Genomic DNA, 16,974 nt, shown 5'->3' with positions numbered 1-16,974 from the left:
TGTCCCCGTGAGCCCTGCCCATGCCAACTCTGTCCCCCGTGAGCCCTGCCCGCGCCACCTCTGTCCCCGTGAGCCCTGCCCTCCAGCGTGGGGGTGGGCTGGCAGCAGGGGGTTGCTATACTTGGTTTCCATGACGAACTTCACCACCTCTGACCTTGGGCAGCTGGGGTGGTGGGTCATGCAGGACCCCGTCCTGAACTGCTGACGCCGTTCTCTGAGGTGCTGGCTTCCCCAGGTCCAGATAAGCCCCCCGGAGGCTGTGTGTTGCCCGTGGCCCTGCGGGCTGGTTTGCGGACTGGCCGCCCAGGCTTCTGGCCAAAGTGTGCACAGCCTCGTGTATTGGGCCTCGGCCTGGGGCAGCCAGCTCGAAGCGGGTCCGTGTCCTTTGCTGCTGGAATTGGCGTGTCGCTTCCCCTGCAACCCAGAGGCTTACATTTCTTTAGACGCCTCTTCTTGGAAAGGACACTTTCTGTCTCTGGCCCAGGGCACAGGCCGTGTGGATTCCGGCCCTCACGGGACCCGCGGGCAGTATCCTCATTCCAAGTCCCTGGGTGTACTGATCTCACAGAGTGAGGGCCTTGCCTCTGGTCTAGAACTTCGTAAGAAGCTTGGTGAGGCTTGTCAACCCCCTCCTGTCTCACGCTGCCGGGTCCTGGTTTGATGGGTAGAGAAAGGAGCCCAGTGGGGGTCGGGACAGACTGATTCCCACCAGTAGAGCTGGGGGCTGTGGGCATCTGGGCTGCTCCACCACAGCCAATCCCTGTCTCCAGTCCTGGAGGCTGGAATCCCAGATCCAGGTGTGGGCAGGGCTGGTCCTCCTGAGGCCTCTCTCCCTGGCGTGTAGACGGCCGTCTCCTCCCTGTGTCCTCACGGGGTCGTCCCTCTGTGTGTGTCTGTGTCCTGACCTCCTCTTCTTATAAGAACACCAGTCCTGTGGGGTTAGGGCCCCACCCCAGTGACCTCATTTTACCTTCCTCACCTCTTGAAAGACCCCCATCTCCAAATACAGGCACATTCTGAGGTCCCAGGGGTTAGGACTTCAACACAGGGGTTTGGGGGAGGACACCATCCAGTGCACACAGGGGCTCAGTTCAGGTCGTGGCGAGGAGGAACTCCATGGCTGCCTCAGTGTCCTGACTGTCATGTGCGACGGGGCGGCCCGTCCTTACACGGTCTCTGGGCTGCTGAGGGCCTGGGCGCCGCCCGGATGGAAGTCGAACCCTGTGTCCCTTCCATCTCAAGTGCTGGCTTGAGCCTCCGTGGAAGGAAGACTCTCTTGGTCTCCACCTGTCTCTGCTCCTGTGTCGGGGTGAGTTCTGCACATGGCGGGGTCCCATGGGGGGATCGGTGCAGAACTCATGGTGTCCGTGTCCTTGGTGGCTGGGGGCCTCGATGACGGTGCCGTATGTGCCCTCACCCGCCTCTCGCGTTCTCTCCGACGCAGTGCCCTTCCGAGAGGCCCCGGCGTACTCCAACCGAAGGCGACGGCCCCCCAGCACACTGGCCGCCCCCCGGGTCCTGCTGCGTTCCAACAGCGACAACAACCTCAATGCCAGCGCGCCTGACTGGGCCATCCGCTCGGCCGGCCCCCACCGCAGCCTCTCGCCCCAGCTGCCGCAGCAGATGCCCAGCAGGCCCGACGGGGCCGTGAAGACCCTTGGGAGCTACACCTCCGGGCCCCGCAGCCGATCCCCCTCGCTCAACAGGCTGGGCGGCACCGGCGAGGATGGCAAGAGGCCCTGGCAGCCCTGGCACGTCGGGTAAGGAGCGGCCGGGTGGGTGGGCTCCCGTGGGGACCAGGGAGAGGGAGACCTCCTTGCTCGGAGCCCCTGGATTCTAGAACTCAGGCGGGGCCAGAGGTTGAGCAGAGCACCTGTTTTATTCCAACCCGGATGTTAAGAACACTTGAAAACCAAACTTCTGCCAATTGCCCTGGCTCAGACCATCACCTGAGAGCAGCCAGGCTGGCTTGGGCAGCTGCAGGTGTTTGGAGTCCGTCTCCTTTCCCTGTGCATTGGCTTCTGGGTCTCAGAAGTGAAGTGTGGACAGACAGGGAGCTAAGGGCACCAGCCTGCCCTGGGCTGAGGGCTCCTCCAGGGGATACTTTTTTCTTTGTTCCTTTGTTTGTTTTATTGAAGTACAGTTGATTTACAATGTTGTATTAATTTCTGCTGTACCACAAAGTGACTCAGTTATACATATATGTATTCTCTTTGTACACTCCTTTGGATGCCCTTGTATGCTCGTTTATCGTTATGGTTTATCCCAGGGGATTAGATAGAGTTCCCTGTGCTATACAGGAGGGCCTTGTTCATCCATCCTCTGTACACTAGTTTGCATCTGCTGATCCCAAGCTCCCAATCCTTCCCTCCCCCACCCCCCTCCCCCTCTCAACTCACGAGTCAACCGTGAGTCTGTTTCTGTTTCACAGATAGGTCCATTTGTGCCATATTTTAGATCCCATGTATAAATGATAACATACAGTACCCGTCTTTCTCTCTCTGACTGACTTCACTTAGTACGATCATCTCTAGGTCCATCCATGTTGCTGCAAATGGCATTATTTCATTCTTTTTTATGGCTGAGTAATATTCCATTGTCTATACACCACGTCTTCTTTATCCATTCATCTGTCGATAGATATTTAGGTTGTTTCTCCAGGCGCCATGTTTACCGTCAACACACCTTAGCCAGAATGAGCCCTCACATTCGTAGCCACCAGAAACCCTGGCACAGGTGAAGCTCCGAGGGGGCCACGTCCTAGTGCTGGAGCCTGACAACCGCCCCCCAACCAGACTCAGTAGCAGCCCCGGCTGGTCCTCTTGTGTCTGCCCACGAGGCAGGGGCAGGGGGAGCGTCCCGGCAGACTCTGAAGCAGCCCAGGGGGTGGGAACCCCATTCCGTCCCCTTTCCAGAAGAGGAGACAAGGCCAGCATAGGCCAGAGCGTGGACCCCCCTCGGGCGTCTCACTCGGGCCGTGGGCACTCCTCTGACTGCCCTGTGTCCCCAGCAGTCAGGGGGGCTGCATTCCCACCCAGAGCTCCAGCTCCCGGGCACACTGTCCACCTCCTCACGTGGCCTTCAGAGTTTGTCAGGCCAGGATGAGACTCCCTGGGGATGGGCTCGTCACTGGGGCCTCAGTGCTTGTTGAAGCAACCGAAGCAGTGACCTTTCTGACCCCGTCACCACCTCTGCAATCTCATGTGGACCCACGGACTGCTCCGTGCGCCTCAGCCCACCTGGCTCGTTCCCCACAGAGGACCCTGCAGCCTCCCATTTCCCAGATGAGAGCACTGAGGCCAGGTCATGTAGCTGGGGCAGGTCATGAGAGCTGTCCTCCTTGAACTCTGTCCTCACCCACGGTGGCCCAGGGAGAGCCGGCACACTGGTGTGTCCCGCCCGGCGTGGTGTTTCTGGTGAGGGTTGAATGCCCCCTTTGGTCCGGCCTTCTGCCTCGTGACCCGGTTCCCCATCCCACCGTGCCCCGTTCATCTGGGCTCACCACACCTGCCTGCGGTGAGTCTGTCCAGCCGTAGTCACTCCTGACGCCACGCCCCCCAGCTCCGGTCGGGGATGTCAAGGAGGCGGCCGGGCTCAGCCCGGATGGAGGGCTCAGTGGTTCGCGTGGTCCTGGGAGAGGGCCGATTGCTGTGGCCGGGGAAAGCAGGCCAGGCGTCCGGGCTGCAGCCGCGAGGGCGTGGGGAGAGCGGGCCCGTGGCAACCCTGGTCTCCTGGCCCCTTCTAGGTGCCAGCGCCCGGAGGCCCACATCGGCGCTGGAGCCCATCCGCGATTCCCCCCTGGAGTCTCATTCTCACACCCGAGAGCCCATCCTTTCTCTGGTCTAGATTCTCGCTCTGAGTCACCCCAAGGGAGAAGTCCCAGGTGCTGCCGAGCGCCATAAAGCTAAATTAAAGGGTTCCCCCGAGGCCTCAAATTCCACTTCACGCCGTTAGCTGGAATTATGACTATAATTTTGAAGAGAGTGTGCCCCCTCCTCCAGTACAAAATCTAATAAGATACCAAAGGCAGGGTGGCCAGGGACTTGCAAAAGCTGCAAGCGAAATATTGCTGTGCAGAGAGGACGGCAGCTGGCGTGTTGCAGGGACCCCATCTGATCGTCCCTGATGTCCTGTGGGGGGTGTGTGTGTGTGTGCACACTTGTGTGTCCGTGTGTCTTTGTGTCCATGTGTGCATTTGTGTGTGTGTGTGTGCGTGGACTTGTGTGCCTGTGTGCACTTGCATGTCCATGTGTGCACGTGTGTCCATGCATGCGTGTGTGTGTGCCTGTGTGCTCAGGATCTGCTCACTCAGCAGCTATGCGCTGACAGGAGCCCCTTGAGTTGCTGGGGTCCTGCCCCCGAGACTCCCGTCTCATAAAAGGGACCTGCCAGGCACCCTGGTTCCCCGCAGTTGCCAGGATAATGGCATTTGAGCCACATGCAGGCTCTCTGCTTTCACACCTGTGCTCAGGTGTGGGCACGGCCGTACACGCAGCCCCAGTGATGGGGTACCTGCGCTCAGGGTACCACAGCACAGCCCCTGGGCCTTATGGGGGCCCAAGGAGGCAGCTGAACCCTCCATCCCATCTCTGTCTTCACAGCTCAGAGCCCAGCCCTTGCCTGGGACAGACGGGGACCCTTGCAGGGAGGCCACGGCTCCCAGCCTCGGGGTTGCCCAGGTGCCCCCAGAGCACTTTCTGGTTATCACAGAACCCAGAGGTGGGTTGGGATACTCCCCGGTCATGGAGGGGAGAGCCCCAGCCCCACGCGGACCCCTCTGTCCGCGGATCCTGTCTCAGTGGGTAGCTGCCAACCCGCCAGTTGCATCCAGCTCTGCCTCCTACCTGCTGTGTGACTTGGGGCAAGTCACTCAACCATTCTGTGCCTCCGTTTTCTCATATGTAAAAGGGGACCTACTGGGTTTGGGCCGAGGATGCTGCTGAAGGGAGCACCCGCCACGTGCTGAGACACGTGTAAGTTCCACAGACATGTTGGCTGCCTTGGTTTCCTCATTGTAAAAGGCGTCTTGACCGACCCTCTGACCGCTGCAGAGGAGGTCATCCTGGTGAGGGCTGCGGCTTGGGCAAAGTAAGGGGCAGGGGAAGTGGAGGGCGTCAGGCCAGCCTGAGGGAGTCCCAGCATCCTGAGCGTCTGGCAGGGGTTCCCTCTGGCTGCCCACCCCACCTCACCCCCTCCTTCCTCTCTCACTGCCCACGGGGAATTCTGACCACTCAGCGCCCCTCCCTCGGGCAGAGCCCGTAAACGCCCACCTGAGGCCCCAGAAGCCTCAGCCGGGAGTGTGATGGGCACCTCCACGTGGCCAGAACCGGCCTCGGGCCAAACCCTCAGGTGTAGGCTTGACGAGATGGGGCCGAGGCCCCCCCAGCTGCCCAAGCCCCACACACCCATCCCTGGGCTTCTGCCAGCCCTGGCCGAGCGGCCTCCTCCCGGGCCTGGGCTCTGCGCTGTGGGCCAGGGCAGCTTCCCACGTGGAGCCAGCCCTCGATAGCCAGCCAACCTGAGTGCAAATTAGAAGAAGGAAGAGGGTTCAGAATGGACGGGAACCCGTCTGCCTGCAGCCCGTCCCGGTGCCCTGCCTCACCTGGAGGCTCTGCATGCGCCTGCCTGCGTCGCCCTCTAGTGGCGCCCACTGGCATGGCTGGTCCACGTTGCTAAGAACCGGCCTGAGAAGGGGTTTCGCTGGGTGGCCCCATCACCCACCACCGGAGTGTGGAGAGGAGTGCGAGTCCTCCTAGGATCCCTCCCAGCTGCCCTGTTCTCACCAGGTTGGGAACAGCTCTTGACGTATTCCCGCAAAGCTCGCCAGCTAGTCCTGAGGGCTGCCCTGGCCTCACCGGCACCAGGGGGCGTGCCGGCCACCCTCCCATCAAAGGAGCGGTTCCAGGGTGCGTTGGGCTCGGCAGAGAGAAAAGCCTGCTGCGTTCAGGCAGGGAGGCTGGCTGGCTGTGTCCTGCGCGCCCACCTCCCCCATGGGCAGGGGCTGAGCGGGAAGGGCTCCCAAAGTCTGTCTCTCAACCACGTTGCTTTCGTTTCCCTGAACTCGGCTCTATGGGCGGAGCGGGGGTCCCCGAAGGGTCTGGGTCAGTGGGAATCCACCCCGCCCTGCACATCCCTTCAGGGGGATATGCCCCCATCTGGGCAGACTCGGGGGGTGACAGGGCGCTGTGGGACCCCCCCTGGCTCGCGCCTGTCCACCTCTGCGCACGCCCGTCCCGCCTCTTGGGGACACAGGGACCAGGATGCCAGAGCTGTGCTCCCCAGCGGCACAGGGACCTGGTTTCCTCGGTGAGAGCTGCTGTGCTGCTCCCCCCCACGTGCCCGTCCTGACCCAGAAGGCGGGAGGGCGTCAGCAGACAGCGCAGGGGTGGAGTCGGGCTGTCCCCCGCCACCCTGCCCGCTGCCCGAGCCCGGGTGCTAACGGCATGTCACCCAGACTTCAGGAGTAGGGGGTCCGTGAGGAGCTGGCCACCTGGCGGGTAGGCGGGGCCAGGTGAAGGGGGCGCCCCGGGGCAGCAGGTGCATCCGGCCTGCTGAGGAATCGGGTCCGGGCACCACACGGGCTGCGTTTGCCTGTCACTTTCTGTCCTTCCGCACCGGGGACATTCAGTGTTTGCTCTCTCAGCTGGTGGCATAAACCTGTGAACAACCGGCCTGTGATGGGCGCTCGCCGTGCAGAGGCGGACACCCGAGAAATGAGGGCGGGAAGCGTGTCAGCCCCGGGGTTGATGTAGTCGATGACAGGGAGCCCCTAACAGGCTGCCTCCCCCAGAGGCAGAGCTCACACAAGTCAGGGCTCAGACCTCCCTGGGGGGGAAGAGGGGGGCTCCGGAGGTGGAGAAGCGGGCCAGCCAGGCATCGGGGAGAGGCAAGGGGTCCTGTGTGACCGGAGCAGAGCGTGGGAAGGTACAGGGAAGGACGCACCTTCCAGACTCTTCCCCATCCCTCGGGGGCTCTAGGTGCCCACGCCCTGCCGCCTGGAGCCTTTTGTTTGCAAACAGGCAGAATCCCAACGCCGGTGGCCTGGGGCCGTCCTGGAGTGTGTCGGGGCAGCTGGACAGTGTGGGTGCTCCGAGGCGGGCACACTTCTGAGATCACGGGGGGTCCCACTTCTCTGGAGTCCACAAAAGCCCCCGCTGCACACTGGCCACCCCAGCAGGACGGGACGTCTAATGATTGCCCATCCCCGAAGCACCTCCTCAGGACCTGGCGGGGAGGCTGTGGGGCGTGTGGGGTGCTGGCACCAGAGCCACGAAAGCCGGAAACGCAACCCAGAAGCCCGGGAGGGGGCCATGGTGCAGGGGGAGGTGTGCGGGCTGAGAGCTCTGGCATTTCTTCCCGGCCCGAAGGCAGAGGAGGAAACAACGCTGATGGTACAGGGGGTGACGTGGAGTCTGAGCTTCCATGCTTAAGACACAGCTGTCAGCGGGGTCAGGGCTTGGGTTCTCTGTGTTGGAAACGCCACCCCCTCCCAGAGCCGCCGGCAGGTAACCCTCCAGCAGCCTCCTTCCACCCACGTGAGCCTGGAACCTGGATGACACCCCGATTTCTAGCAGGTCCCCAGCTCCGGGAGATTCTGCTTCTTCATATCTGTGATTCTGCCACCACTCTGCACACAGGACTCCCCGTCTCCAGCGCAGCTAGGGTGACCCAGTGCCCCTCCAATCATGCCCCTGGTCTCTGTGGCATCACGTTTCCCCAAACGTCCCAGCAGAGCCTTTCGCGCAGCCCACGCCCTCTCCCCGTCACCCCAGCCTCTGTGCTGACCCATCAGACACACAGAGAAGCATCTTGTCAACTTGTACTTCTCCCCCATGAGGCTCAAGTCTGTCTCAAGTCCATGGGTGTCTGCAGATCCACTAAATACTTGCCCGGTGAAGGAGTGGATGGATGTGTAAGTGGCTGACGAAGGAACGAACGGAGAAAGTTCCATGTGCAGGCAGGTCCCTGTTCATCCAGGAGAGCTGGGAAATGCCCAGGTCACCCCACGGCCGACCAGTTTTCTGATATTGACAAGTCAGTGATGTAGCCCTCATACCAAAACAACGCCGCTGGAATCGCTCCTGGCTGTTCTTGGACGGAACACAAGGAGAGTGTGGACCGTTTGGGGTGGGGGAAACTTCAGACCCATCCTCACTGTGCAGGCAGGACGGGCCCAGCCTGGCCTCCAAGAGGGGACGGCACTGCCAACCTGGAGCCATTGGGGGGCCGTGGCCCCTGCTGCCGTCGAGGGCTGCCACGGGCGAGCAGGGCCCAGCAGAGGGTGCATTTCATAAAACGGGGCAAAGGGAGGTCATGGTCACCTGGTTCGTCACCGCACAGAGCAGGGAGCCTGCAGGGAACCCTGAGCTGGGATCAGGGAGCCAGGATGGGAGGTCAGCTCTGTATCTCTGCGCCTAGGTCACTATTTACGGAGCCTCCATTTTTCCACTCGTGAAATGGCACTTTGCAAGGCTCAAATTAACCTGGATTGAGAAGATGCTTCAGCGTTTGTGTGGACCACACATCACTGCTGGTACCTAGGACCGTAGATGCACTCTGGTCTTCAAGGACCAATTTCTTCCTGTTCTTAGACAAAGCCTTTCCGGGCTTGGACAGATGAGTTCGGGAGCTGACTGTCTGCAGAGTGGCTCAAGGAACAGGACTCCCAGACTGGAGCTGTGTTCGCTTTGACTTCTCTGCCCCGTGACACGCTCTGGCACCCGCTGAAACCAGCTGGCTGACACGCGCATCTTGTCACCCACTTTCCAGTTTAAGTGGAGAGTGAAGCAGACGTGTTGAGTGTTCACGCACCTGTGCAGAGTGGCTCCTGCTGGCTCACCCTCAGGTCTCTCCAGATCATCCCCTCTTACCACACGGGGAAACCGAGGCTTCCAGTGGTTAACTGACTTATCCAGAATCTGGTGCTAAGTGATCAGCTGGGCTTCCGGCAGGGTTCTTCTGAAATTTGGATGAATGAGTGAATGCATAATGTTTGTATAAGTGGTAAGATGGATGGATGGATGGATGGTCGGATGCAGGATGGATGGATGGGTGTATGGATGGACAGGTGAGTCGATGGATGATTGGTTGGATGGGTGGGTGGGTGGATGATGGATGGATGGAGGATGGATGGATGGATGGATGGATAAGTGAGTGGATGGGTGGATAGATGGATGGATGGTCAGATGCAGGATGGATGCATGGGTGTATGGATGGATAGGTGAGTTGATGGATGATTGGATGGATGGATGGTTGGATGGATGATGGATGGATGGAGGATGGATGCATGGGTGTATGGATGGACAGGTGAGTCGATGGATGGCTGGGTGGGTGGGTAGGTGGAGAGATGGGCAGCTGGATGGGTTTCTCCTGAGGATCAAGTTTTCAGGTTGGACGCAGTCTCCTTGCTGATCGTCGTTGATTACACACAGTGGGGTTCCTTGGGTGCCTCATGTGGTCCCCAGGCTCTGGGCACAGCAGCAGCTCCTGTAGCTGACCAGCAGCTGGGAGGCAGGCCTGGCAGCCCCGCTGAGCTGCTACCCTCTGCCCTGCCCCAGCCATCATCAGCATGGCCCATCCTTATCTTTTCTCTGGACTTTGACCCGCCCCCTCCCCTGCGGGAGAAGCCCACCTGCCTTAACCCTGCTGCCCTCAGAGTCATCTCGCCTTCTGGTGCTTGGGGACCAACTCATGGGCCTACCTGCCCTTCCGCTCATCGCCCCTGGTATCTGCTGCAGCCACACCTCCCGTCCAGGGGTGTCCGTGTGGCCCGTTTGTGACCTCCTTGGTAGGACAACCTGCAGTCTCTTACTGGGGTTTAACGCATCAGGCACTTCTGAGCACCCACTACTGCACCCACAACCGGGGATGGGGGCATGGAGATGGTGTAGATATAGCCCTGTGTTGCATGGCTCCCAGGCCAGCCTGGGTGATGGTCAGATGCAGAGGTGATAGCTGCCATCAAAGCTTCAGTGACAGAGCCGGCGGGGGGCAGAGAGGGGGAGCTTCGTCTGTTTTCCCTCACTGATCCTCCTAGCAGCCCCGTGTGGTGGGCCCCACCCGGCCATCGCTCAGTGCAGATATGGCAGGTGCATCGGGGGAGATCCAAGCACTGTTTGTGGAGGTCTGGGGAGAGGAGGCCTTCTGAGCCCGGTGTGGGGTGCCCCCCTGGAGCGCCTGCCCTCTGCTGACCCTAAGCCTCTTCTGAACCCTTGAGTCCAGGTGGAGTGGCCCCGAGGGACACTTCCCTATTGCCAAGGGACCGAGTGCCCTTGGTTACCAGGGCTCACTGTCCCCTGGCCTGGGAGCCGGAGAGGAGACCCCTGATGATGTCCAGCCCCTTGTGGCAAAGGCGCCGTCTCCCCCACCCCACCCCGAGCTCCGAGTGAGGCTGAGTTGAGGCACATTGAATGGTTGGATCTTCTTCCTGATGCAGAAGGTGGGCGGGACGTCCTCGCAGGCGGGAGCTCTGGGGGCTGCTCTACTTTTCCCAGGTCTTTTCCACCACAGGCAGGTGGCCCAGATAGTCCTTCCTCTCTGTGCGTCAGCTGCCTTGCCAGCTGTCACCTCTGGACCAGAGGCGGTCACACAACCTGGCTCGTGCAAGCGTCGCAGTTCTGGGCTCCCGGGGTATTTGGGGATCAGTGATATCCATCCAGAGGGAGCTTCTGGCGCTCAGGGTGGATTTTCCCATCTGTGCATGCCGATCTGTAGCTGGCTGGGTGGGGAGAAGGAAGTGGGGAGGGGCAGGAAGGCCGCCGGGCGGGGCTGCCTGGTGGTACCAGAGTTGACAGGGGCACCTGTTTCCCAGGATGCTCTGACCTCCGTCTGTGGCTTCAACTTGGTCAGGGAAGGCTGGGGTCGAGGAGGCCGGAGAGGGGGCATCCCTGGGGACAGGAGAGCTTGTCCACTCTCTGTGTCTCTGAGCCCAGGCGAGCACCTGGGAAAGGTCACATGCCCGCCCTCTGCTCCGTGTGGTTTAGGGAGAGCTCTGGGCTTTGGGGTCGGGCAGGCCGCTCTGACGGTCGATCCTTCTCACCTGACTAGCATAAATTAGGGTGTAAACTGAGCATCTCCCGTGTGTAGACATGGGTTCCTGTGGCCAGCTCATCACCATGAGTGAAAAAGTAAAAAGCATGGCAAAATACAGCACAGTCACGCTTCCGTGGATTCTTACAAGCGTAAAGCAGACCATACGTATCTATCAGGGGTGCCGACGTGGGTAAAGCACGACACAAAAGGAACATGGGGGGTTCGCGTTAAATCCCGAAAGTGAACGGTCACAGCATATTCTAGAATATTCCCTGCAAGCCTGTTTCACACCTAAAGGTGAGAACTTCTTCCTTGCAGGAATCTCAAGCTCCCTGTGTGGGATCCCAGGCCACGGCATCTGTAGTTTGAAAGGAGAACCATAGTTGGGGACCCTACCCTTCACGGCCATGAATTTGTGACATGAGTGGCCCCCCTCCCGAGACTCAGATGTGGCTCCCTGACTCGGGAACCTTCCCCAAGTATTATTAATATTCCTCTTCCCCGTGGCGGGTTGTCCTCTTGGGAGACACCAGCCGGCCGTGAATGCTTTTCTTTCTGACCAGGAGGCTCTGGAGCATCGCCCCTGAATCCCTGCCCAGGTTCATCCACGTGCCTGGGTTTTTTCTAAAGACCCCACCATGGGAGGAGAGCTCAGTATGACTCCTCCAGATTATGAGTGATAAGAACATGCTCTCAGGCTTCCCTGGTGGCACAGTGGTTGAGAGTCCACCTGCCGATGCAGGGGACACGGGTTCGTGCTCCGGTCCAGGAAGGTCCCACATGCCGCCGAGCGGCTGGGCCCGTGAGCCATGGCCGCTGAGCCTGCGTGTCCGGAGGCTGTGCTCCGCAACGGGAGAGGCCACAGCAGTGAGAGGCCCGCGTACTGCAAAAAAAAAAAAAAAAAAAAAAAAAAGAACGTGCTCTCTGCTCTCCAGAAGGAGTCACCCGGGTCACCCATCATCCGTCACAATGACATGGGGATGTCGTCACGGAAAACCACTTTGCACGTTTCTCTGGGAACATGTGCATCTCTCTCTCTCTCTGTCTCTCTCTGTGTCTCTCTGTCTCTCTTATATCTCACCGTTGGGCCCCGTTAAGTTAGATGTCCACGCTCACTGTCAGGCAGGGAAGTTGGCCTAGAAACGCACGCTCTTTGTGATATAGTCACATAAAACAGGAAAGAATTAAAGTCCCACTTGTGAAATGTCACCAGGGCAGCTGGGCGTGGGCTGCCTGCACCGCGATAATGAAGGCTTTCGCCAGTAGGTTCTGGGTGTTTCCTCACATGGTGTGGTTGGCGCTCACAGTGAGACTCTGATAACATGGCAGAGACCCAGGGCCTCCCTTGATTGCTGCCTCCACTGGAGTTTTTCTTAAATTGAAACATGCACATAAAATTTACCATCTTACCCATTTCTACGTGTGCAGTTCAGTGGCATTAAGTACATTCGTGTTGTCGCGCGACCATCCCCACCATCCATCTCCATCTTCCCCATCTCCCTAAACTGACGCTCTGTCCCCATTAAAGGCAAACTCCCCCTCCCCCTCCGCCAGTCCCTGGCCCCCACCATCCTGCTTATGAATTTCAGTACACCAGGTACCTGCCCTGAGTGGAATCACTCATTATCTGTCCCTCTGTGACTGTCTTTTCCTTTATTTAGCATAACGTCCTCAAATTTCATTCATGTTGTCACCTGTGCCAGAATTTCCTCCCTCTTTAAGGCTGAATAATATACCATTGTGTGGATGGACCACATTTGGGGTATCCGTCCATCCATCAGTGGAGACTTGGGTCGTTGCCATCTTTTGAGAATAATGCTGCTATGCACGTGGGTGTGCGAATACCTGTTTGAGGCCATGCTTTCACTTCTTGGGGTACCTGCCCAGAAGTAGAACTGCCAGAATTACCTGAGTCTTTTAAGCACTAATGCTGCCCCCCGGGGCCTTTTCACATCTCCGGGCACGTCTAGAATCAGGAGCTCCGATGTGACTGCTCGGGGCTCAGCGTTTGTTATGAACAGATGGGCCAAGGGTCTGGAATGTACTCTGCTCTGTCTCTCAGGCCGTGACCCTCCCTCTCTGTCTCTGTCCCCCTCTCACCTGCAGTCCGGCTTTCCTGCCAGGCGCCAGCAAGGATGCGCTCTCGGCCTTCGAGTACCCGGGGCCCAAGCGGAAGCTGTACAGCGCGGTGCCCGGGAGGCTCTTCATTGTCGTCAAGCCATACCAGCCCCAGGTCGATGGTGAGATCCCCCTTCACCGTGGCGACAGGGTCAAAGGTCAGTGTCCATTCTGCTTCCAGGGCGGGGTCAGGCTGGGGCCCCTCAGCCTCAGTTTATCCCCGTTGGGGTGTCGGCGTCCAGGGCATTGCTTCTGCGGGGCCCCCGTGGAAAATACAGAGCCCTGGGAGGGCAGAACGGGGACCACAGTGATGCTCATGGCCGCGGTGACTCTAATGTCCATTGGGAAGGGTAGCACGTGACTGTCTGGGACGGGAGTCCACTGCAGAGAAAAGCAGGGGAGGGGCAGGCGAGGGCGGCGACGGGCAGCTCTTTTGCATCTGGAAAACCTCCCAGGGCCTCAGGAGGAGGTGGGAGGTGGTGCTGGGATGCGGCCAAGCACAGGTCGGACTCAGACGCGTCTCGGGGCTCAGGGAGGGGCATCCAGGTGGATGGTTCAGCCTGGGGGCCTGTGACATTCCAAGGAAGGAGATCTGCCGGGTTATAGGGAAGGATGCCCAAAGCAGAATCCTGGGAAATGTGGGTGAAAAGCCTTGAGGGCCGCCATGCATGCCAGGAGTTAGACCAGGGGCAGTACCAGCGATGGGAGCCAGCGACGGTTTCTGAGCAGGAAGATGAGGTGTATGAGGCCCTTAGGGAAGATGGGCTTAGTGGAGGCACGTTCAGGAGGTTGGCAGTGGCTGTAGAGGAGCCCTGTGGCACTGGAGGCCACACGAGGAGGGTAGAGAAGTGACAGGTGTGGGCTGCAGGCCACATGGGGGCAGCTGAGCTCACCAGGTGGAGCAGGAAAGGGCACACCATGCCTGGCCCTGTCGCTGCAGGGCAGCTTTCGGAAGATGCATGGCAGGGGCAACACAGTATGCCCCATAGGGGTCAGCCGGTCAGGTTCAAATCCGTCTGGCCCTGAGCTGGTGATGACCTGCTCCTTCCTCCGTACCATGCAGTAATCTAGCCAACACCCCCTGGGTTTTACAAGTTCCCGAGGACAGCTGGAGACCCGTTTTCTCTTGCAACTCCTTCTTGGTAGTCCAGCTGCATGGAAACTTGACCATCTGGTGGCACCAGCATGTCCCAGGGGCTCTGTTTGTTTTATTCCCATCATTTTTTTTTTAACCTTAGGTCGTTTCTTTTGGTCTATTTTCAGGTTCACTTGCTCTTTCCTTTGAAATGCCCCCTTCACTGCTAAGTCCGTCTTGTGAATTTTTTAATTTCAGAAATGACACGTTTAAATTCTAGGCGTTTCCACGTGTATTTTCTTATAGTTTCTCTCTATTTGCCAAGACTTCCTATTGCTCTGTTGACATTTTCACTCTTTGGATGTGCATTGCTGTTTTACAACATCGTAGACGGGTGTCATCGTCCCTCTAAAATCCCCGTCTGTAGTCCCACCACGAGGGTCATTTTGGGGTCAGGCTCACGTGGTTTTCTCTCCTCTGGAGGACGGGCGCCATCCTCTTGGGTCTTTGCGTGTCCGGTAATCTTCTGTTGCGTTTTGGACATCAGGGTGTTAAGTTGTGGAGATTATGGCTTCAGTTCATTCTTTCTTTCTTTTTGGAGGGTTGCCTGGGTGACAGCTCAGGCCCCGACTTGAGCGGAGCTGCTCTGCATCTTTTCAGAGAGGTGGGTGCCCTGAGTTGGCCACCCCTCCCTGGCTGTTTCCCTTGTGAGGACACCCCGACTCTCTTCAGGGTGCCTGGTTTCCTGGCTCCATCCTTCTGGTTCTTTAGGCCACTCAGAACGCAGGTTTTTCCTCATGTGCCCCTCCTCTGCCAGCCCTGCCGTGGGGACCATACTTAGTCCAGGCTACAAGCCATGGAGAAGGGGCTTCCCTATCCAGCTCTGCTCCCCTCTCCCCCCGGGCAAGCATGCATCCCACCAGGCCCGTCTACTTCTGTCCGTGTCCTGTACCTTTTTGCATCATATTCAGGGTTTATAGCTGCCTCCTGGGGTGGGGTCCAGTGGGGTCTTTGAGCATCATAACCATAAGTCCCTGATCGTCCCTATGTAGTTTAACACAGTATTTTTGTTAACTTTTAAATTATAAACATTCAAATTATAAATATAAGCACTCACATGACCTGCAATTTGGAATTTTAATACCAAATACCAAAGAGCACTGGGTCTCGCTGCCCAGCCCAGCTCTGAAATCTGCTGGGCCCACACCCCTGGGCTTTCGGCCCCCATGCGTCCATCCATCCACCTTGCTGTCGCCCCCAGGCCCGTGGCGGGATTCAGGCTGGGCTGGGAAGGGCCTGGGGAGCCTTCCCGGTGACCCAGTTACCGGTCACTTCATATCTGGGGGCCGCGTGTCCTCGTCCACACATCAGAGATGATAACAGAGGAGATACAGGTGGAGACTTCTTAGCACCTGCTGTTTACCAGGCACCCTGCTTGGGGACATCACACGTTTTTCCTTGTAAACCTCATAGCAACTGTGGGCCGAAGGTGTCAGATCCCATTGTGTGTGTCAGCACGGGCCACTGTAACAAGGCTCCCCAGACTGGGCAGCATAAACCTCAGGATTTACTGTCTCCAGTCCTGGAGGCTGGAATCCGAGATCTAGGTGTGGGCAGGGCTGGTCCTCCTGAGGCCTCTCTCCTCAGCGTGTAGACGGCCGTCTCCTCCCTGTGTCCTCACGGGGTCGTCCCTCTGTGTGTGTCTGTGCTTTTCTCCTCTTCTTATAAGGACCCCAGTCCTATGGGATTAGGGCCCACCCTAGTGACCTCATTTTACCTTAATCACCTCTTTAAAGACCCCCATCTTCAAACACAGCCACATTCTGAGCTTCTGGGGGTTAGGACTGCCACATAGGGGTTTGGAGAGGACACCATGCAGCCCACACAGGGGCTCAGTTCAGGTCGTGGCGAGGAGGAGCTCCATGGCTGCCTCGGTGTCCTGACTGTGCTGTGAGACTGGGCAGCCTATCCTTACATGGTCTCTGGGCTGCTGAAGGACTGGGCACCGCCCGGATGGAATTTGGACTCCATTGTAACCTTTAAGGACCCCATCTCCAAGCACAGTCACAGTCTCAGCTGCTGGGGGTCAGGACTCCAACAGAGGAATATTAGGGACAGGATCCAGCCTGTAAAAGACTCCTGTCTAAGTTACATGGTAACTTGGGGCAAGGCTCCCACAGCTGCCTACCTGGGGACGGGGATTCCGGTCTAGTTTGTCTGGACTGCAAGCCCAGCCCCCTTTGTCTCTCTGAGTCGCTCACCCCTGCAGTCGGCTTGGTGCCAGCGTCACTTGGCTGTGCCCAAGTGTGTGGCCCTGACATTGCCTGGAGAGACGAGAGGCAGATGCACGGTCCCCACCACGAGTTTCTACGTGGACCCGTGGCGGCCAGCCAGGCCGCTCCAGTAGCTGGACAGCGCCCGGGCAGGTCCCTGTCCTCCGCTCGCCATCCAGGGCAGCGCTCCGAGACAACCCTCTCACATCTGGGTTCCGTTGGGCTGCCGTGGTGTACATCCCCGTCAGCTGGGCTGCGCTGAGCGTAAGGGGCCAGCACTGATTTTTGGAGAAAATGGTTCAAGCGATTATCATCTTAATGGTCCTCAGGGAGGTTGCCTGTCTGTTCCCTTTAGGCCATCTTTTCAAATTATTAGGCAAAGACTTCTAAAGCTGAGGTCCTCTGTGCTGTTCACCTTCAAAACTCACGGGTCCAGGTGTCCTTACCTGGCCTTTGAGATTAAGATGAGGGATGGAA

At 58.7% G+C, this 16,974-nt stretch overlaps 1 protein-coding gene across 1 annotated transcript in view; it reads left to right on the top strand.

Annotated features, from left to right (window-relative positions):
- SHANK2 (SH3 and multiple ankyrin repeat domains 2) overlaps nucleotides 1–16,974 on the top strand; it is a 549,031-nt gene that overhangs the window by 259,209 nt on the left and 272,848 nt on the right. Inside the window, exons 13-14 of the mRNA XM_029207203.1 lie at nucleotides 1,445–1,760; nucleotides 13,138–13,307. Of these exons, the coding sequence (XP_029063036.1) occupies nucleotides 1,445–1,760; nucleotides 13,138–13,307 (486 nt within the window). The remainder of the gene's footprint in view (nucleotides 1–1,444; nucleotides 1,761–13,137; nucleotides 13,308–16,974) is intronic.

The sequence above is a fragment of the Monodon monoceros genome, unplaced genomic scaffold (assembly GCF_005190385.1).
Source record: "Monodon monoceros isolate NGI ecotype Baffin Bay Population unplaced genomic scaffold, NGI_Narwhal_1 Super_Scaffold_7, whole genome shotgun sequence".
NCBI classification, from domain to species: Eukaryota; Metazoa; Chordata; class Mammalia; order Artiodactyla; family Monodontidae; genus Monodon; species Monodon monoceros.
The sequence above is the reverse complement of the archived record's forward strand: the minus strand, read 5'-3'. Positions and strand labels throughout refer to the sequence as shown.